We start from the raw sequence: 22,011 nt of genomic DNA on the forward strand, positions 1-22,011 counted from the left end.
CTTCAATGGCCATTGTCACACCTTAGAAAGCACACTGGAGGGGCTGGGAGTTTGGCCTAGTGGTTAAAGTGCTTGCCTAGCATGCATGAAGACCCGGGTTCGATTCCTCGGTACCACATACATAGAAAAAAAAAAAAAAGCCAGAAGTGGTGCTGAGGCTCAAGTGGTAGAGCTCTAGCCTTGAGAAAGTCCAAGGACAGTGCTCAGGCCCTGAGCTCAAGCCCAGGACTGGCAAAAAAAAAAAAAGAAAGAAAGCACACTGGAGTCACAGGTTGCCTTCACACTGGCTCCCTGCAGGCAGGAGCCTGATACCACAGGCACTGCACTGTAACCTATTCAGGTCTTCATCCAATTGGTGGACAAGCCTCAGTCTGCCCCAACCTTCCCATTTGTGAAATGGGTTAAGTGGAGTGGGAGGATGGCATTTATGTGCTGAATGGCAGGTGTAAGTCACTGCCCTTAATCAGAGTCATTGTGTCAATTGTCCTGGAGGGACAAGTGTCACCTGACCACAGCTACATAGAGATGGAGAAGAGATGAGCTGATGAAGCAATGCACATCCAGGAGCTGGGAACCAAAATAAAGGATCTGGGGGCCAGGAGAGTGGCCTAGTGGTAGAGTGATTGCCTAGCATATATGAAGCCCTGGGTTCAACTGCTTGGTACCACATACACAGAAAAAGCCCTAGAAGTGGTGTTGTGGCTCAAGTGGTAGAACTCTAGCCTTGAGAAACCCAGGCCCTGAGTTCAAGCCTTAAGACTGACAAAAACAAAAACAAAACAGAAAACCAAACAAAATAAAGGGTCTGTCTGGGCACTCCTGGCTCACACTGGGAATCCAGCATCACAGCTGGGACCCAGCCCAGTCAGAAAAGTCCATGAGACTCTTATACTATTATCAGAAAAAGCTGGAAGTGACTCTGAGGCTCAAGTGGTAGAATGCTAATCTTGAACAAAAGTTCAGGGACAGTGCTCATGACCTGAGTTCAAGCCCAGGACTGGCTCAAAGACAGAAAGGAAGGAAGGGAGGAAGGAAGGAAGGAAGGGAGGGAGGGAGGGGGAAGAGAGAAAAAATAAATCTGGACACTGGTGACTGTCAACCAGAGGTTGAGATCTGAAGGTTGGGGTTCAAAGCCAACTGGTAGGAAAATCTGGGAGACTCACATGACCACCTAACATCGGAAAATGGCTACTAGCAAAAAGGCTCAGGCACAGCACCCAGGCTCTGAGTTCAAGCCCCACGACCGACCAAAACCACACATATAAAAAGCGACCTGGGCGAGTCCTCTCCTGAAGTGGGCGGGGGTCTCTGGGTTTTCTCCTGGAGGCAGATTTCAGCTTGTCCCATGTCACCCACCCGCGGAGCCCCAGAGACTGGCCCCACTCCCAGCTGGTCAGCCCCTGGGGGAGGAGGAGGTGTCCCGAGGATCCTCCGGGTCCCCGGCCCGGCGTGACCCCTGACCACCCCCCACCTGCGGGGCGGGGCCAGGCGGGGCGGGGCCTGGCAGGGCGGGGCCTGGCAGGGAGGGGCGGGGCCAGGCGGGCGGGGCGGGGCCAGGCGCCTCGGCTCCCGCGGCCGCAGTGCGGCCGCAGCGCCGGCCCCGCCCCCGCCCGCTCCTTCCCTCCCCCCGCCCTCCCCCCAGCGGCCGCGGCCCCGAGCGGTTCCAGAGCCCAGGCCCGAGCCCAGGTGAGCGCCCGCCCCGGGGACCCCGATCCCCGGGACCTCGGCCCCTACCTTAACCGCTCCTACCCTGCACCCCTGCGCCTCTGGGCAGAGCGCGCACTCGTGGGTCTCGACCCGGGGTCAATGCGTTGGGGGCTTCGGGAAGAGCGGGGTGGGGAGTGAGGGGGCGTCATCAGCTGGGTCTGGATAGACCCGCCGGGTCTGGAGTCCCCTCTCTTCTTCCTCTCCTTCCCTGCTAGCGCTCCTTCCTCCCCGCGGAGCCCTCCCGTGTACCGGGCCGCCCGGCTAGGGTGCTGGGGTCCGGCGAGCTAGGGGGGACCGGGATGCCGCGCGGTCTGCAATCGGCGTCCCAGACCCCGGGAACTGCACGTGCAAAAGCAGGGAGAGTGGACAGGAGGCTGGGGCCGGAGCGGGGAGCTCGAAGCCGGGACGGAGGCGATCAGACGCCATCCCCGAGCGCGCCCGGAGCCGCTGCGGCTGGGCAGGATCTCCCCCGCTCCTCGAGGTGAAGCCGGGGCATCAGGAAAGGGGAGGCCGGCGGAGGCGGGGGAGAAGGCTCCTCCCGAGGGAGCTGAGGGGGACCCCGGAAGCCCTGCTCTCCCCTCCCCCGAGAGTGGGTACCTCTGGGAGGGGGAATCAGAACCCTCATAGGTGTGAGGCGGGGGGCGCGCCCTGGGACAAGACAGGCTTCCTGAGTGGCCGCGATGGGCACCGTGAGAGCTTTTCAGGAATGGGCAGCTTGTGAGTGACACACAGCACTCAAACAAAACTTGGAGCCCCTTCCGTCAGAGTGAGGCAAAAATCTTCACCTTTGAAGTTGGGGCCACCGGGCTCCCAGCTATCCTTCCACCACAATAGATGAAAGGCATGATGCCCACCCAATTTCCTTCCAGGCTAAACCCCTGGACACCTGGGAAGGGAGGGAAGTCTGGCCAGGCCCTAGGGGGACACCCCTTTCTTCCTTCTCCCCCCCACCCAAGACTAGATCCTACCCAGCAGGGAAGGTCTGAGGCCAGAAGGTAAACAGGGCTGAGCCACTGGTGAAACCAGGACCTCAGCCAGAGCTCCTCGAGTGCCCAAGGAAAGGGGCAACTGGAAACTCAAGTTTTATATACTGGATGACCAATGAGAGAAAGAGCTAAGGCACCCCCAAATGGCTCAGGTGACTCTTCACTTTAATGGGCAGGCAAGATCAAGGACCAGGCAAGAGTGGGCCTTCCTTTCAGTCCCCTGGCTCTCAGGCACCCTCCAACTGCCTTCCCTGTGGTCTCAGGAAAAATTTCCAGGGGAAATGGAGGGCTGAAGAAGGGTGGAATGTGGAAAAGTCCATTTTAAACAGAGCAGCAAACACCTTTGTCCTGCACCTTCCAAAGTCCACTCTTTTAAGCCCCATCTTCAAGAAGGTCCACCTTGTGATCCCAGGCCAGCTTTGCTATCGTGATCTTTCTGTTGACTAGGGGCCCCATCCCGCAGCTGGTGCCTTGCAAGGCCTTAGGGTAGTATAGGTGCCTGTTAGAACCCTGCCCATCTTACACCTAAGGTAGGTAGGGGATTGACAGAGCACACAGGTCCATCCCACCCACCACCTGCTGCTTGACCTTGGCAAGACCTTGGCTTCCCAGTTTCTCCATCTGCTGTTGGACATGACTCCAGCACCACAGAATAGGATGGAGGTTGGGGGGGGGTGCCTTATGCCTGCTGGGCACAGGATGTGGCAGGGCTGTCTGCCTGGCTTCCCTCTCCCCCAACCCCATTAGTCCCGGGCTGAATGCCCACATGTTCACCATGGAGCTGGGTTTCCCTGGGGACCAGTGGACTGGACTAGCCTCACATCCCCAGCTCCTCCTGGCCAAAGTTTCCACTAGGAAGGGGGAGGAGAGGCTGTTCTGCTTCCTGGACCCCTGCCCTTCCTGCCCTGCTTTTCAAGACCAGGCAGCCTCTGCCATTACTGGGCTAGGAGCAAGGAATAGGAGGAGGTGGGTTTCTAGAGGCCACCATTCAGGATGGAGGCAGACACCGGGACAGCCTTGTGTCACTCTCATTGGAAGAAAGACTAGGAGGGCTCTGGCTTGCTCAAGGGATCCCAGGTTTTACCCAAGCATTGATGGCCTTCTGGGAATATGGAGGGTCTTAGACCTATGGGACTTGGAGAAGGGAAGTTGTGGGCTGGTGTTGGTGGGAGGCTAAGCGTTTCTGGACAAAGCAGATATGGGAATTTCTGGACAACACTGGAGCACAGAGGGGCCTCTGGTAGTGGACACAGCCTGTGCAGAGAAGGAGAAAGTATGAGGGGTTGACCCTCGAGAATCTTAAAGGGTAGTGTCCTGCATGGCCCCTTACATGCACCTCTCCCAGAAACTCCTAGCCTATCTCTGTCTCTACTCCCTGACTCCCAAGCCCTGTCCTGCTGCCTCCAGGGTCCCCTGCAGGTTCTTGAGGTAGCTCCAGCTGGGATGGCCGCTCCAGCATCTCTAAGGGCCCTGAGAGTCCCAGCTCTGTGGGAGGCACCCTAGGCCTCTGACGAAGACCGCCCAGCCATCTGTGATCCTGCCACCCTCCACTCATCATGGGTGGCTGCTTCTCCAAGCCCAAGCCAGGTACCTCCTCTTCTCTTAAGGTCGCTGCTGTCTTCTCCTCCTCCTCTTCCTCCTCCTTCTCCTCCTCTTCCTCCTCCTCTTCTTCTCTACCACCCTCCCTCGTCCTCTACCTTCATCCCCTCCCCCCTGTACTCTGCCAGCCTCAAAGTAGGTCAGGCCAGGCAGGAGCCCGGAATGTTAATGCGCTATTGGAAGGGGTGGAGGACTGGAGAGGTTCTTCAGGACCCCATTCTGCAAGATGCCCCTCTCTGTTTGGGGCTTGGGTGCCCATGGCAGGAATAGCAGCTGGATCCTCTTTGAAGCAGGGAGGAAAGGACCCCTCCTGTTTCCAAGCTGGGGGAGGGGGCATTCTAGGGCCGTCTTCAGCCACAGCATGAGCTCTCTGAGTCTCAATTTTCCTCTACATGATGAGCCTGTCCACCCTGACCTCTCTGAAGTTGCTGGAAGGGTACAGTAGCAGTTCCATTGCCTTTATTTACCTGCCTTATTCACTGACTTGCCATGTCAGCCTCTCTGGGTATCATCCCATTTCCACCCAAATACCCTGCTCTGCCTAGCCCTAATAGCTGCGGCCTGCAGAGGGGTTGTCACAGGGTACCAAGAAAATGGAAATCCGCACCTCCATTGGAGATGATGTCTATGAGGCTCTCCCTCTCCTCTTCACTTTCCTTCTTCCCTTTTCACACTATCCGGGGAGGCAGGGCATACAGCCATGATAGGGATGGAGAAACTGAGATCTGGGGAGCCCTCCAGAACCCAGCTAGTACTCCACCCACCCGCACCTAGGTTGCCCCTGCCAGCTCACCCCAGATGGATCCCCTTACCTGATACCCATCGGCTCCATTACCTTGGAACTTGTGAGCCTTTTCTCCTTTTTCCTGGGTTTGCAGGAGAACCTGGGGGAGGGAGAAGAGCTGCGATGTCTTGCAGGGCACATAGCCTGCTCACCTGCCCTCCCACCCCTGACGCCTCTTTTCCTCCCCTCCCACTTCTGTGCCAAGAACATCTAGAATTGGGCTGGGTTTTGCTCCTCTGCCCTACCTTAGTCCTGGCTTGAGCAAAGGAAGTCCATGGTTATTATCTTGAAGTAGTTGTACAAAGGGGTTTCACTTCAGCATGTCAGCTCATGAGCACAATGCATATTGATCCATGTCTCTCCTTTCAATGTCTGTCACCTTGGTTTCTGCCTTTCCTCTTCAGAAGTGGACAGGGGGATGCCAGCTGGCTACACACTGGGCACCTATGGGACTGCTGGGCTGACAGGAGACCCTGGGCAGAATATGATGTCACCTGCAAGTTCCTGGGTGCGTGTGTGTGTGTGTGTGTGTGTGTGTGTGTGTGTGCACGTGCTTAAACTCTAGGCCTCATGTTGGTTTTTTTTTTTTGCTTGCAGCTGGCACTCTACCACTTGAGCCACATCTCCATTTCTAGACTTTTTCTGGGTAATTGAAGAGTCTCACAGACTTTCCTGCCTGAGGTGGCTTCACACTGCAATCCTCAACTCCTAGCCTCTAGAGTGATAGGCAATGAGCACAGGTGCTCAGTTGCAGTGCCCCAAAGAGCTGGCCTGCTGGGCACCACAGGCGACTTTGTTGCACGCGCTCTCTCTCTTTCTCTCTCTCTGCCCCCCCTCCCTCTCCCTAAGATCTGGAGAGCCCACCAGAACCCACTTTCCTTCTCTCTTTCTTCACAATATCCATGCTGGCAGGACCTCCCTTCCTCTCTCTACCCCTCCCTCCCTCCCTGTTGCTTGCGCGCTCCCTCTCTCTCTCTCTCTCTCTCTCTCTCTCTCTCTCTCTCTCTCTCTCTCTCTCTCTCTCTCTTTCTCTCTCTCTCTCTCTTTCTTCTAAGACAAAGTCTCAGAGGCGGTGCTAAGATCTTGAACTCATGAGTTCCAATCTAGCCCTGCCCCTTCCTGGCAGTGTGGCCTTGTGCAGGTGATAGACCCTCTCTGTCCTGCATATCCCTGATGTATAAAATGGGGTGGTTTTTCTTAGCCCAGGACCTGGCACCCAGGAACTGTTTATATCCTCCTGAGCTGTAGGCTCAGGCCTTGAGTACTCAGGATGAATTAGTCAGGGGTGAAGGAAGCATAGGAGATTTCAAGATGTGGACATGAGAGTTCAGTAGGCCAGAGCCACATAAATAGCAGGGAAGGCAGAAGACCCTTTGGTAAACATGGATCCTTCCACTGGTCTCTGCTCATCCGTCTCTGTGAGCACTAGCACCTGTTTCCTGATTTTCCACTGTGCTTGCTCCTTAGAGTGCTGTCCCAGTGTTTCCTTGTTATTGATAAGATGCCAGGCCGCTTCCCGCTGAGCCCAGAACAAGGAGGAAGGACAGCTTTTGGACATCTGGTTAGTTATTTTTTATTAGGTTAGAAGTGCAACCTGCAGGTTTTTGCTCTTCACTCTGGTTACTAGGAGACTCAGAGCTAATTGGTAAAATGCTAGGGGTGTAACTTAGTGGTAGAGTCAGTGTTCAATGTGTGAGAAGTCCTGAGTTTAATTCAAGACTAACCAAAGCACACTACTTCTTTCCATATGAGCTTCTATTCCATACACACACACACACACACACACACACACACACACACACACACACACACAGAATAGACATATTTATTTTATTTTGTCGGTTGTGGGGCCTGGGCACTGTCCCAGAGCTCCTCATTTCAAGGCTACCACCCAACCCCTTGAACTACAGTGCCACTTCCACTTTTCTGGTGGTTAACTAGAGATAAGAGTCTCAGAGACTTTAGTGCCGGGCTGGCTTTGAACTTCAATCCTCAGATCTCAGCCTCCTGAGTAGCTAGGATTACAGGCATGAGCCCCTGTGCCCGGCAGTAAAAATATTTATTTATTTACATTGAACATGTAGATGTTATTTTCTCAGTATTTTTGTGTATTTGTGTATTGAGTGATGTGTTGGTTTGAACACGGCGCCTTGTACATGCTAAGCATGGACTCTGTCACTAAACTATACCCCTAGCCTCTTCTCTCCATTTATTTATTTATTTATTTTAAATTATTATTATTTTTTTGCCAGTCCTGGGGCTTGAACTCAGGACCTGGGCACTGTCCCCAAGCTACTTCTACTCAAAGCTAGCCGTCTACCACGTGAGTCACAGTCCCACTTCCAGCTTTTTCTGTTTATGTGGTACTGAGGAATTGAACCCAGGGCTTCATGCATGCTAGGCAATCACTCTACCATCAAGCCACATTCCAAGCCCCTCGTCTCCATTTTATTTTTTATTTATTTTTAGAATATTTTATTTATTAATTGGTCACACATCTCTTTTTTTTTTTGGCCAGCCCTGGGACTTGAACTCAGGGCCTGAGCACTGTCCTTGGGCTTTCTCAAGGCTAGAGCTCTACTGCTTGAGCCTCAGCACCGTTTCTGGCTTTTTCTATGTATATGTGGTACCGAGGAATTGAACACGGGTCTTCGTGTATGCTAGGGAAGCACTCTACCACTAAGCCAAACTCCCGGCCATCCGTCATCTCCATTTTATAACTAATGATTTTTTTTTTTTGCCAGTCCTGGGCTTGAGTTCAAGGCCTGAGCACTATCCTTGGGTTTTTCCCTCAGGCTACAACCCTTCCACTAGAGCCACAGCATACTTCTGGCTTTTTTCTAAGTATGTGGTACCGAGGAATCGAACCCAAGTTTTTGTGCATGCTAGGCAAGCACTCTACCACTAGGCCATGCTCCCAGCCCCATGACTAAGGAATTTTGAGGCTCAAAAGGGTAAGTCAGGGTCTGCTGGGCAGCTGGGAAGCATGGAGCTATGGTTGATCTGGCTATGGCAGCAGAGATGCTCTCCTCACCTGCCTTTCTGCCGCTGCTCTTGACTTAATGGCATCCTTCAAAGCTGCATCAAAAGCACTGTGGATCCTTCTGGAAGAAAGTAGAGGGTGGGAGCAGCCTGGCTTGGCGTCATCTGGCACCCCCTGCCAGGCAGTTCCTGCGGACTCCCACAGCCTGATGTCAACTGAGCCTTAAGTATTTTTCTTTTTCATTCTTCCAAAAACATTCTAACACTATGACATCAAGCGTGGAAAATGGAAGAAAAGCCTCTACAGGATACAGCCACCTAGTGGTTTTATGCACATGCGCCCTGCACTCCCTGCCGGGCTCAAGTAAAGAGACTGACCTTCACCCCTTCCCCTGCAGTGAGCTGGGGCCCTGTGGGACCTACAGATAGGGAAGGCAGTCTGGCCTGAGTTGGGGCATGAGCCCAGCATGGAGGGGCAGGACAGGCCAGGACTGGACAGCCAGGGCAGCAGAGGCAGCTGTATCTGAGGAGTAGTGTATAGGCTAGCCAGGGACTGGAAGGATTGCAGCCTACTCAAGTAAATGAGGATGGGTGAGCAAAGGTCAGGACTCAGTAACCATATCAGGTGTGAGGTGGAGGGATGCAGGAAACCAGCAGGGAAACCAGGGGCAGCCTGGAGGCACTGGTATCTTGGGAACTGAGAGAGGAACCCCCTGCTCCCATATTAGCCCATGCTGTGCCAGGAGCTCAGCTTCTTTCTCCTCCATCTCCCCCCACCCCCTTCAGCAGCTCCAGGAGGCCGGATTATCGCTGCTAAAAATTCTGTTTATTGTTCTCTTCTAATTAGAAAAATACTCCAGGCACGTCATAGGGAATTTGGCAAATGCAGGAAAGTATGAAGAACACAACAGTCTCCAGCTCGAGTTGGCCCTAGAATAGGCCCACAGCACACAAGAAGATGACCTGTGAGGGGCCTGCAGGGGTCAACACACTCTGCTCTGTCTATGTGTAGTGCTTGGGGACCCCAGACTCTGTATAGGAAGACATCACAAATCCAGGACTTGGTAAAAGATGAATGGATCCCAAACTGATAAGGATAGCTATTTTAAGAAGTTGGGCCAAGTGCAGGTAGCTCACTCCTGTAATCCTAGCTAGTCAGAAAGCTGAGATCTGAAGATCCAGGTTCAAAGCCAGCCTAAGTAGATCAATCTAAGAGACAAGAGACTTTTATTTTCGATTTGTAAGCAAAAAGCTGAAAGTGAAGGCTTAGCCTTGAGAGGGAGGGATCGGGAGAGGGGAAGCAGTACCCACAATACTGGCACACACATACCAAAAAAAAAAAAATGTTCTGCTGGGTGTCATGGTGTGGTAATGCATGGTTATAATCCTGCCTCCTTGGGAGGTAGAGGCAAGAGGATTGTGAGTTTGAGGCCAGTCTGGGAAATTAATGAAATTTAGTCATACCGTTATCTTAGAAACAAAACTGACTCCAGTGACTCATGACTGTAATCCTAGCTACTCAGGAGGCTTAGACATGAGGATCATAGTTTGAAGACAGCCATTTTATAACTAATGATTTTTTTTTTTGCCAGTCCTGGGCTTGAGCTCAGGGCCTGAGCACTGCCCTTGGGCTCTTGGACTTTCTCAAGGCTAGAGCTCTACCACTTGAGCCTCAAATCCACTTCCGGCTTTATTCTATGTATGTGGTACCAAGGAATCGAACCTGGGTCTTCATGCATGCTAGGCAAGCACTCTACCACTAGGCTAAACTCCTGGCCCCGAGACTTTTTTTTGCCAGTCCTGGATCTTGAACTCAGGGCTTGGGCACTATCCCTGGACAGCTTTTGCTCAAGGCTAGTGCTTTCCCACTTGAGCCACAGCACTCTGTGTATGTGGTACCAAGGAATCGAACCCAGGGCTTCATGCATGCTAGGCAAGCACTCTACCATTAGGCTATGCTCCTGGCTCCCCCACAATAATCTTATCTCAAAGAAATTGCTGCCCAAAAAGCTGTAAGTGGAGCTGTGGCTCAGAAGATAGAAAACTATCCTTGAGAAAAGAAGCTTAGGGACAGTGCCCAGGTCGTAAGTTTAAGAACCAGGACCTGCACTAAAAAAATGGGATGGGAACATAGCTTAGATTGTAGAGGACTTGTCTAGCTTGTTCATGCCCCAGTATTGGGGACGGGGGTGGGGGAAACATGGAATTTTGTTGTGTACTTTTTTTTTTGGCAGCTATGAATCAAACCAAGACTTTTGCAAATGCTAGGCAAAATTTCTACCCCTGAACCACATTCCAGTATTCATCTTTTAAAAAAAAAAAAACTTTGAAAAAGTTTAAAGGTGGCTGTTAAGATTCACTCCTCCAATTGCAGCATTCAGGAAGTTGAGACAGAGGACAGAAGCTGGTAACCAGCTACCAGCCAGGCTACTCTATAGTCAAACCCTTCCCCAGAAAAGCAAAACTATGACAGAAAGTATTCAAATAGGTAATAGTTAAGTTACAAGAATAGGACAGTTAGGTTACAAGACCAGAACAGAGTGTGATGGTACATGCCTAAAATCCCTGCTGTTTGGGAGGTAGAGATGGGGATTCAGGTTCTAGGTCAGCCAAGGCAAATTAGCATGTCACTGTTCCTAAACCAAATTACAAGATTGCTCAAGTCTGCATTCCTCATTATTTAGGAGGCAGAGATTGTGGGATTATGGCTCAAGGCCAGCCATAGCATAAAAGGTTCTCAAAACTTCATCTTAATTAAAGTTTGCACAGGGTGGCATGTACCTGTCATCTCAGGCTGAGTACAGTAGCCCAACACAGTGGTGTATGTGTGTCATCCTAGTGACAAAGAAAAACACAAATAGTAGGATCATAGTCCAGACATATCCAGGCATGAAGTGATAACTTATCTGGAAAATAACCAGCATAAAAAAGAAGGTGGCATGGGGCCGGGAGTTTGGCCTAGTGGTTAAAGTGCTTGCCTAGCATGCACGAAGACCCGGGTTCGATTCCTTGGTACCACATACATAGAAAAAAGCCGGAAGTGGTGCTGAGGCTCAAGTGGTAGAGCTCTAGCCTTGAGAAAGTCCAAGGACAGTGCTCAGGCCCTGAGCTCAAGCCCAGGACTGGCAAAAAAAAAAAAAAAAGAAGGTGGCAGGGGCTGGGAGTTTGGCCTAATGGTACTTTACCGTGTTTAACTAGTATGCATGAAGACCGGGGTTCGATTCCTCTGTACCACATACATAGAAAAAGCTGGAAGTGGTGCTGTGGCTCAAGTGGTAGAATACTAGCCTTGAGCAAGCCCAAGGACAGGACAGTGTTCAGGCCCTGAGTTCAAGCCCCAGGACTGGCAAAAAAAAAAAAAAAAGGTGGAAGAGTGAATCCAGTGCTAGGGTGCTTGTCTAGCAAGACCAAGGCACTAAATCCAAACCCCAGTACCAAAAATAAAACAAAATGGCAGAAGGAGTTGCTAAAGTGGTAAGTACTATACTTGACTAGCACAGATTAGGCCCTTGATTTAATCTCTAGCACCTGGCAGCAGGGGTGGGTTGGTCTGTGTGTGTGTGTGTGTGTGTGTGTGTGTGTGTGTGTGTGTGTGTGTGTGTGTGTGTGTGTGTGTTTGTGTAAACAGTGGGTACTAGACTTCCTCTCCCAGATTCCCTGCTTGTCTTTTGAGCCCTTTGTTTGCAGGAGTCATTAACCAATGTATCTCTGAGATACCAGGGTCATCATATTTATCCATCAGAGGATAAGACAGCATCAAGAATTCTTTCTTTCTTTCTTTCTTTCTTTCTTTCTTTTTGTTTTTTGTCGGTCTTGGGGCATGAACTCTGGGCCTGGGCACTGTCCCACTGTCCCCAAGCTCTTCAGCTTAAGGCTACCGCCCTACCCCTTGAGCCATAGCGCCACTTCCAGTTGTTGTTGTTTTTCCAGTCCTGGGGCTTGAACTCAGGCCTGGACACTGTCCTTGGACACTTTTTGCGCAAGGCTAGCACTCTATCACTTGAGCTACAGCACCACTTCTGGCTTTTTCTGTATATGTGGTTCTGGGGAATCGAGCCCAAGGCTTCCTGTATGCTAGACAAGCACACTACCACTAGGCTATGCTCCAGGTCCTGCACCTCCAGTTTTCTAGTGGTTAGAGATAAGAGTCTCATGGTCTTCAGTGCCTGGACTGGCTTTGAACCTCCATCCTCATATCTCAGCCTCCTGAGTAGCTAGGATTACAAGTGTGAGCCACCACGTCCGGCCCATCAAGGATTCTTTCACAGAGATTCCTGGGGAAGGGACAGTTTAGGGGTGAAAAGAGCTCTAGTCTGTCACCCTCCATTAATTTTACCATTGGTAAAGGAAACACGAGAGGGTGAGAGGAGAGCTCAGTGCTAAGGCACTTGCTTTAGTGTGGGTTTCACCGCAAGCACTACAAAAGAAAAAAAGAAAATAATACAAGCCGGGCACATTGGCTCACGCCTATAATCCTAGCTACTCAGGAGACTGAGATCTCAGGATCTCGGTTCAAAGCCAGCCCTGACTCTTATCTTTGATTTACCATTAGAAAACTGGAAGCGTCCCTGTGGCTCAAGGGGTAAGGCAGTAGCCTTGAGCTGAAGAGCTTAGGGACCATGTCCAGGCCCAGAGTTCAAGCCCCACAACTGACCAAAAAAAACAAACAAACAAACAGCTGAATTCATATAGACCCCAAAGACCTTGCTTGCCTGTCCCTCCTCTGTTTTCTGGAGAAGCAGAGGGCGTGGAGGGGAGATGGAGGGGCAAGACCAAGGGTCCTGCACTGGCACAAGGGGCTCATGGCTTGGCCCTGCCCACAGTGGAGCTCAAGATTGAAGTGGTGCTGCCTGAGAAGGAGCGAGGCAAAGAGGAGCTGTCAGCAGGAGGGAAGGGCAGTCCCCGGGCCTACCAGGGCAACGGCACTGCCCGCCATTTCCACACAGAAGAGCGTCTGCCTGCCCCGCACCCCTACCCTGGTCCTCAGGACTGCATGGAGGCTGCTGTCTGTCATGTCAAGGATCTGGAGAATGGCCAGTGGGTGCTGGGCCTGGGAGGGGATCAGAGGGCAAGATGGAGGCTCTGGATGAGGGCTGAGCTGGGGTGGAAGGCTGGGAGGGGCTTCTGATCTGGGCCTGCTCCCTGAAAGTCTGGACTCTGAAGTAGGCACCCACAGGGGGATGTGCCTGCATCCTGGGCCTGATCTCTGAGCGTAACACCTTTTCCAGGATGCGGGAAGTGGAGCTGGGCTGGGGCAGGGTGCTGCTGGTGAAAGACAATGGAGAATACCACGCCCTAGGCCACAAATGTCCACACTACGGTGCCCCTCTGGTGAAAGGTGAGATGTTGGGTGCATGTGGAAAGCCGAGTGGAACCACCACTACTACTACTCCACTAGGTCTGCTCGGCTCCTCCCTGAACCCAGCATCTTTTATCTATTATTGGGGTCTCCTGAGCTAGGGGGGGTGGGACCAGTAGGTGCTGGGATCCTTGGAGAGGACTCCCTGCCCCAATCTGCCTTACCATTCTCCAGGCGTGCTATCCCGGGGCCGGGTGCGCTGCCCCTGGCATGGTGCCTGTTTCAACATAAGTACTGGAGACCTGGAAGACTTCCCAGGCCTGGACAGTCTGCACAAGTTCCAGGTGGGACTGGGAGTACCTAATGAAAGCATGGGAGTGCAGAGTCATGCCTGATCGACACCTTATCCACTGGTCCTGAGCGCTGAATGCTCTTGCAGGTGAAGATTGAGAAGGAGAAGGTGTACATTCGGGCCAGCAAGCAGGTAAGGGATGGCTTAGGGTTTAAGCAGAGGCAGGCAGAACAAACAGTGAGAGCTGGATGCTGATGGCTCATAACTGTAATCCTAGTTACTCAGGAGGCTGGAGATCACAGTTCAAAGCCAGCCTGGGCAGGAAAGTCTCTGGGACACTCAGCCTTGATTTTCTAGCCTTGAGCAGAACTCAGGTCCTGAGTTCAAGACCCAGGATGAGTATCATGTCTTCCCTCTGCCCACTCGAGAGAGAGAGAGAGAAGGGGGTGGGTTGGGGAAAGGAAAGGAAGGAGGGACAAAAGAAAGAGTACCTAGGCTCTGTTTCTGTTTTCTGCCAGTCCTGGGGTTTGAACTCAGGGCCTAGGCATTGTCCTTAACCTTTCTCAAAGCTAGCACTCTACCACTTGAGCCACAGATCCATTTTCAGCTTTTCTTTTTCTCTTAGTTTTGGGGCTTCAACTCTGGGCCTGGGCACTGTTCCTGAGTTCTTCAGCTCAAAGCTACCACCCTACCCCTTGAGCCATAGCACCACTTCCGGTTTTCTAGCGGGTTAATTGGAGATAAGAGTCTCACCATCTTTAATGCCCAGGCTGACTATGAACTGCAATCCTCAGATCTCAACCTCCTGAGTAGCTAGGATTACAGGCATGAGCCACTGTGCTCCGCTCTTCCAGGCTTTTCTGTGTATGTGGTATCAAGGAATCAAATCCAGGGCTTTGTGCTCACTAGGCAAGCATCCTACGACTTTGGCTATACTCCCGGCCAAAAAGTGCACAGGCTGTGATGGGAGGAAGCCTGGCATGGGAATAGAGGTGCTTCATGGATATGAGACTGAGCTGGAGCGGCAGGACCTGGGTCAGCCAGGAAACGCAAGCCTCCAACTGCTTCCACCCTCTTGCCACTCCCAGGCCCTGCAGCTGCAGCGAAGGACCAAGGTCATGGCCAAGTGCATCTCTCCAAGTGCTGGGCATAGCGGGAGTACCAACGTGCTCATTGTGGGTGCAGGTTGGTGGTAGAGGCATGAGGGGCAGGCTGGGGGTAGAGGATGAGAAAGACGTGGATTGTGGAGCAGTCTCTTTCCTTCAGGTGCTGCTGGCCTGGTGTGTGCGGAGACACTGCGGCAGGAGGGCTTCTCAGACCGGATCGTCCTGTGCACGCTGGACCGGCATCTACCCTATGACCGCCCCAAGCTAAGCAAGGTGGGAGAGTGGGGGCCAGAGGGTCACAGTCAGTGACCTAGATCCCTGACCTACTGGCTCCCTTCAAGCTCCCTTAGGACTTTCCTTGTCACCCTCAGGGACATATTCAACTGCCCCTCTCCACTCATACCAGGCCCATCTGGGGTATCGTGAAAAGAGCTGGCTTTATTGAGTTCTGTCCTACAGCCTTCATGTGACCCAGGGCTGTCCTCATTCTCCCTGGGCTCTGTGTCCTCTGCTGAAAAAGGGAAGCGTGGTTACCTGGTACTGTATCAAGTTAACTTGCGTTTTTCAGTCCCTGGATACACAGCCTGAACAGCTGGCCCTGAGGCCCAAAGAATTCTTTCGGGCCTATGGCATCGAGGTGCTCACTGAAGCCCAGGTATGAGGTTATAGGCAGGAAATATGCAAGTGAAGGGGTTAACAGCAACCATAAAGTTCAGGAGGCCATGGAGGTGTCTGAGGGGAGGGTTGCTCTGCCTTCTGATCCTACTTCATAGACATGGTTCACAATACTGGGTGTGTGTGTGTGTGTGTGTACCAATACTGGGGCTTGAACTCAGAGCCTCAAGCTCTTGCTTAGATTTTTTTTTTTCCTGAATGCTGGTGCTGTACTACTTGTGTCACAAACTAGTTAAATGAAGGGAGGTAAGAAAGCTGGGAATGTAGTTTAGGGGTAGAATGCTTGCCTAGCATGCATAAGGCCTCAGGTTTGATTCCTCAGTACCACATACATAGAAAAAGCCAGAAGTGGTGCTGTTGCTCAAAAGAAGCTCAGGGACAGAGGCCAGGCCCTGAGTTCAAGTCTAAGGACTGACAAAAAAAATAAAAGGGAATTAAGAGTATCATGGATTTTTCTTTGTGGGATGGCTTTGAACTGCAATCCTCAGATCTCAGCCTCCTGGTTAGTTAGGACAGCCAGGGATCTGTCAGGTCTTTCTGGTGGGGTCATGGGTACAGGCAGAGTACCAGGATGTGGGTAGATGGGTGATCTGATTAGTGTTGGAGAAGGTATCACACAGGTTTGGTGGGGCAACCACCAATGTCCAAGGCTTATAGAATGAAGGCCCAGGATGGCTTTTCAGAGCCTAGCTGAGATCTGGAAGTAGTAAGATCCAGGGCCATGCCCAGAACTCACTCTGCCATGGGGGTGGAGATTACAGGTGGTCTCGGTAGACGTGAGAAACAAGAAAGTTGTGTTCAAGGATGGCTTCAAGTTGGAGTACAGCAAGTTACTGCTGGCACCAGGGAGCAGGTGAGAGAACATCCCTCTTGCCCTCTGTTGGGTCACGGGTTGGGACTCTGGCTAGGCCAAGAGGATCTCACTGGCTTGTTGTCTCTCAGCCCTAAGACCTTGAGCTGCAAAGGCAAAGAGGTGGAGAATGTGTTCACCATCCGGACGCCTGAGGATGCCAACCGTGTGGTGAGGCTGGCCCGGGGCCGAAACGCTGTTGTTGTGGGAGCTGGCTTCCTAGGTGAGTGGCTGGTCCTGTTGACAGTGGTGGCAAGACCATCATGGCCAGTCCCTGCCAGATCTGCCACTCCTGTCCACCACCATTAGGGATGGAGGTAGCCGCCTACCTGACAGAGAAGGCCCATTCTGTGTCTGTGGTAGAGCTGGAGGAGACGCCTTTCCGGAAGTTCCTGGGGACAAGGGTTGGTCGTGCCCTAATGAAGGTTAGCCCACTCCCACATATGGCCCCTCAGAAACCCTGGGTGTCCATCCCATCCCCTAGTGGGGCTCTCACCCACTACTTACCTGTTTGCCTGTCCTGGTAGATGTTCGAGAACAATCGGGTAAAGTTCTACATGCAGACAGAGGTGTCAGAGCTACGGGCACAAGAGGGAAAGGTGGGCTCTTGTCTTTCCTCACTGCGATTTCCCCACCCTCTTCCTGTGCTCAGAGCTAGGCCCTCCTGTTCACCTCCTTCCACTCCCCACAGCTGAAGGAGGTCGTGTTGAAGAGCAGCAAGGTCCTGCGGGCTGATGTCTGTGTGGTGGGCATTGGTGAGTGGGTGGGTAGGCAGACACGTATGAACAGAGCCATCACACAGTCTTAGACCTGCCTCTCCCACCCCGGAGCCTCAGTGTCCACATCTGTAAAATGAAGACTTGAGGGATTACCCAACTTCCCATGGCTGCCGGGAATCATGTACCTAATTTACTTGGGGCAGGCCTGGAATGGAGCATGCGCCAAATGACTGCTACAGACTACTACTTAACTCCATGTCCTGGCCTGTGTGAACTGCAGGACATAGACAAGCCTTGAACTGGTTCCTACTAAAGCTGAAGTGACAGTTGGGGGAGGGAAGGGGAGGAGCAAATCTGGAAGGTAGCAGCACAAAATTGGGAAAGTATGGCCCAGGTGCCTGTCCTCTAGGAGCTTCTTGGAGGAGGTGATCCTGAAGTTGGATGGGCGGTGTGGATTCAGAAGGGATAGATGCATCAAGACCCCAGGTGGGGAGCCATGATGATTAGTCTGGGGCAAGTACATCAGATGAAGGATGTGGGCTATTCATATCACCAAGGGTGGGACCAGGGTGTGGACACAGTGGCCTCTGTCCTGCTAGGTGCGGTACCGGCCACAAGCTTCCTGAGGCAGAGTGGCATTAGTCTGGATTCCCGAGGCTTCATTCCTGTCAACAAGGTGGGTTGTGGAGTGGGCAGGGGGCTGGGTTGGTTTAGGGGTGGTTGGAAATATGGGTTGGCCCCTGTCCCACCCAGAGAGCCTTGGCCTTTTCCCCATAGATGATGCAGACGAACGTTCCTGGTGTGTTCGCTGCTGGTGATGCTGTCACCTTTCCCCTTGCCTGGAGGAACAACCGGAAAGTGAACATCCCACACTGGCAGATGGCTCATGCCCAGGGTATGGCTAGCTCTGAGGCATGTAGGAGGGTGGGAGGCTATCCCAGGATCCCAGGATCTCAGCCTCCTCCAGAACTTCTGCTTCAATTTCCAGTCTGGGATCATCAATTCTGTGCTCTGTCTGGCCAGCCTCTTTTAGTTGATCAAGACAATACACAGCGCAAGCTCCATAGTCCATCTCCAGACAACTCCTTCTAGTGCCTTTTGAATACTGTGTTTAACCAGGCACAACCCCAGGGTGTCTTTCCATTAGTCCTTCTGTTTTTCTCAAGAAAACATATTCTGCAGATCACAAGAGAGAGAAAGAAGGGAGGAGGGAATTAGTAGGCCAGCTTCACACTCAAGGTTTGTCATCTGTAGGCCACTGGACCTTTCCCTGTGAACTCAGTTACCTTACTCAGACCCCTTTGGGCAGCCATCCAGCCCAGCTCATTGAGTACATTTCCTCTCTCCATGTTTTGTGGCTACTAAGTTCTCTTGAGCCTTACCTACTACAAACATCTGGTCTAGGCCCTTAAGCCGCAGGTTTCTGCAAATTAGCCAGCTCAGGGCCTCATTGAGTGGACTGCCAGATTCCTATTCCAGAAGCAGGGACTTTCTCTTGTACCCATTTTCCTCTGCCTTCATGAACAGCTGAAGGTTTACTATCTGAAACCACATTTCTGGCACCAGTCTCTGTTCCAGGTGTGAAGTTGCTCGTAGATTGTAAGGAACCAAAGGCTACACGGCAAAATATAATTAGGATTTAGAATTTAACTGGGCAGGTAGATATAGGAGTTGCGTTCTCATATATCTTCAACTATGGAATCTAGAGGGGTCTTACAGGAACTGGAGAGCCACCCAGGCTTTTCTTTCCAGGTGCTGCATAACTCCTACCATTTTTCTGCTTCCCAGCCTTTTGTACTCTATTGCTCCTCTTTCTTTGAACTTGATGTGTCCAATTAGCTGCCACAGTGGGCACAGTTGAAATAGAAAAGCTGCCCACACCCCCAACAAGACCTAAAGCTCATCGTTCAAATTCTCCAGTCAGGTGTTTCCCTCTGTATTAATCAGCTGCACCAGCATGTAGGCCTTACCTGAGCATGATGGGCCCCCTGATCTCTAGGGAGTCCAGGAGGAGTGGCCACACCTCTCAGAGTCCCCCTCAGAGCTCAGGGCAGGTAGTGTGGGTGTGGGGAGGGCATGAGTCAGAGCTTTGACCGCTCTGGGTCCCACAGGGCGCGTGGCAGCCCAGAACATGCTGGCGCAGGAGGCGGAGATCTGCACGGTGCCCTACCTGTGGACTGCCATGTTCGGGAAGAGCCTGCGCTACGCAGGTAACCAGGAGTCTTGCAGGAGGCGGGGCTTAGAGCTGTCAGAGGCGTGGCTTAGAGCGAGTAAGGGGCGTGGCTTGAGACTAGAGGCGGGGCCTGCAAGCTCTTAGGGTCCTGGGGCTGATACCTTCCTAGGAATTGGAAGTGATGAACTGCTCTGTGTGTGTGTGTGTGTGTGTGTGTGTGTGTGTGTGTGTGTGTGTGTGTGTGTGTGTGTGTGTGTGTGTGTGTGTGTGTGTGTGTGACTAGAGTCTACATGGAAACAGTGCCAGCTACGAGTTAAGAGGGTATAGGTGGGCAGTGAAGCCCCCCACTCACTCCCCTGGCTTATGTGGACGCCATCCATCTCCTGGCCCACAGGCTACGGAGAAGGCTTTGACGACGTCATCATCCAGGGGGATCTGGAAGAGCTGAAGTTTGTGGCTTTTTACACCAAGTGAGAACAACGGGTGCAGCAGGGGCTCGAAGCAGCACACTGGGGAAGGGAGACATCCCAGAAAAGATCTCCTTCTGGGGAAGGAGCTTAGCCAAAAGGTGGCCCGGGTGGCAAAGGGAGGCAACTGGGCAGGAGGTACATAGAGGGAAAGTGAGGGGCCAATGAGAACTCTTAATAGCTCTGCACTGGTTACACTTTTTATCCTCCCGATAGTTCTTTGAGGTGGATGCTTTTAGAAGGAAAGTCACACAAGCCCTGAGGGCTGCTGAGGGCTGATGCTTCCCTAGGGAAGGCTAAAGTCTAGGCTGGGGCAAAAGGAGGATTGTTGCTCAGGACATCCTGCTGCCCTGGGCAAGATCCCTCCCCAAGTTGCTGGTGGACAGGAGGGTACCAGTATTAAAGATTGACATGGCCATGGAAGTGGAGGTATGGCTCAAGTGGAAGAGTATCAGCCTCAAAGGCCTGTTCTAGGCAGTCCTCAGGTCCAGCCACCCTTTCTCTACAGAGGTGACGAAGTGATCGCCGTGGCCAGCATGAACTACGATCCCATCGTATCCAAGGTGGCTGAGGTGCTCGCCTCAGGCCGTGCCATCCGGAAGCGGGAGGTGGAGTGAGTGTGGGAGGCCTTGGGGTGGGGGAGTAAGCCTCCTGTAGGATTGGCTCACCAGCTAACCTGGCAGCAGCTGTCTTTCCATCCCCAGTCTTTCAAGCCCCTCCCTCTGATTCTTAATACCCTTCAAGTTAGGTTTCCAGGAATACTAGGCAACATGGGGCATGGATTGGAAGAAGAATGGGTATTTGTGCTTCCCCTGGGCAGAAAGAAAGGGTTGTAACCCAGAACAAGGTCAGTGATGTTGGGAGGGGTTAAGGCTCACTGCTTGGGTGATCACTAAACCTGAACTCATGTGGTTATGCTGAGCCTAGCAGTAGCTAAATGGGGGAAACACAGTTAGGGATGTTTCTGGATATGCCCTGCGCAGAGATATGGGATGATTGTCTAGAGTCTGGTAGGCCTTGGGCACTTATCATTACCTTCAACCCAGCCTGGTCTCAGTAAGAGTCCACTGTAGCTCAACACATGTACAGAGACAAGTTCTCAGGGACTGAGGGAAAGAGGATACTATGGGGCTGGAGGCCATGGGATAGGTAGGCCTTAAGCTGGAAACAATGGAGGACCAACAGTAGACATGATGATGACATGTTCTTTTCCTGGCCTTCTGTTTTCTCTCTCTTGCCTTCGCAAAGGTTGTTTATGCTGCACAGCAAGTACGTGTGTCCTCTATCCTTCCCACTGACCATTCTAAGCCTTTCCCACCTCAGCCCAGAGCCTCTACCCAATGATCTACCCTTCCTCTACCCAGTATACTTCCCTGCTGGGCACCAGGGTCTGGCACAAAGCTATCATGAAGAGTCAGCTGCTCCTGGTGCCCAGAATGGGAAATCTACCCTCTTCTGTTTTGACTGTCTTTCCTTTATCCCTGCAGGACTGGCGACATGTCTTGGCTCACTGGGAAAGGATCCTGAGCTCCCATACAGTGGACTTGGGCCGGCATGCTGGAGCACCAGGGTCAGAAGCCAACCTGGGGGACAGGTGCCAATCTCCAATTTCCCAGAACCCCCCCAGGGTAGAATCTGAGTCCTCTCAATGCTTGCCTTTAACTGCCTGGCTCCCCTCCAGAGAGGTCGCTGATGCCTCCCGAACATGTCATCCCCACTCACCCCCAAGGCCTCAGTTGCCACTGACAGCTGGTACTGCAAAAAGGACAGGCACTGCCTCTTCTCCCTCTTCTGGTCCCCAGGAGGTCCTTATGACATGCTAGAGATTATCTTAAAATTAAAATGCACACATTTGAAGATCTGTGTGACTCCCCGTGTAACTGAGCCAACTCAAGAGGGAGAAAGAAAATCATAGGGAAAGAGGCACAAAGCAAGTTTGGCATCTGAGTACCCAGGAGACAGCAACAGATTCCCGCGTGTCTGCAAGGTCAGGGAAAACTAGCAAGTGATTTTGGATCCGGATGTTGAAGAAATAGCTCTCCAGGTAGAAGAGACGGCACATGAAAAGGGCTTGAGATAAGCACTGATCCTTCATAGGTCGGCGGCGGTGCACGTCCGACTTTTGGAGAGCTGTAGGATCTATAGGTCCTGACACACACCATGCTTCTCATTTAAGCGGAGCTTCCTGAACCTATTTCACAGGGGAAAAGGTGAAGTGTGCTGTTAAACTGGGGGGGGGGGGGGGGCGTCGCCACGCTGCTTCCCGGCCAAGGGGCGAGAGGAACCGTGTGGGACCAGGGTCGAGTGGGTCAAGAACGAGAAGTAGCACCGCCGTCGAGCTCGGAACCTTCCTCCATCTGGACTGCTGGGAG

The 22,011-nt window shown here is 52.3% G+C and overlaps 1 protein-coding gene across 2 annotated transcripts; it reads left to right on the forward strand.

Annotated features, from left to right (window-relative positions):
* Positions 1-1,631: 1,631 nt before the first annotated feature.
* On the forward strand, positions 1,632-21,496 carry Aifm3 (AIF family member 3). 2 transcript variants are annotated; one of them, XM_090320570.1, is made up of 21 exons: positions 1,632-1,686; positions 4,101-4,280; positions 12,882-13,095; positions 13,287-13,396; positions 13,592-13,701; positions 13,797-13,841; positions 14,738-14,834; positions 14,916-15,028; positions 15,324-15,410; positions 16,192-16,283; positions 16,373-16,503; positions 16,590-16,705; positions 16,808-16,879; positions 16,972-17,035; positions 17,599-17,675; positions 17,777-17,894; positions 19,111-19,209; positions 19,567-19,642; positions 20,148-20,252; positions 20,888-20,908; positions 21,127-21,496. In XM_090320570.1, exons 2-21 carry the CDS (start codon positions 4,250-4,252, stop codon positions 21,164-21,166), a joined length of 1,818 nt encoding a protein of 605 aa, XP_090176696.1. In that variant the 5' UTR covers positions 1,632-1,686; positions 4,101-4,249; the 3' UTR covers positions 21,167-21,496. The 2 variants fall into 2 exon arrangements, with proteins under 2 accessions (XP_090176696.1, XP_090176697.1); XM_090320571.1 differs by lacking the exon at positions 20,888-20,908.
* The last annotated feature ends 515 nt before the right edge of the window (positions 21,497-22,011 follow it).

Source organism: Megascapheus bottae, chromosome 28, assembly GCF_031878675.1.
Source record: "Megascapheus bottae isolate mThoBot1 chromosome 28, mThoBot2.hap1, whole genome shotgun sequence".
Classification (NCBI taxonomy): domain Eukaryota; kingdom Metazoa; phylum Chordata; class Mammalia; order Rodentia; family Geomyidae; genus Megascapheus; species Megascapheus bottae.

What these genes read in the sequence shown, in the direction of transcription:
- Aifm3 (XM_090320570.1), top strand. Translation starts at nt 4,250, where the DNA reads ATGGGTGGCTGCTTCTCCAAGCCCAAGCCAG. An exon ending in AGGTGCTCACTGAAGCCCAG is followed by an intron (nt 15,411 to 16,191) that starts GTATGAGGTTAT and finishes TGGAGATTACAG; the next exon opens with GTGGTCTCGGTAGACGTGAG. An exon ending in GAAGAGCCTGCGCTACGCAG is followed by an intron (nt 19,210 to 19,566) that starts GTAACCAGGAGT and finishes CCTGGCCCACAG; the next exon opens with GCTACGGAGAAGGCTTTGAC.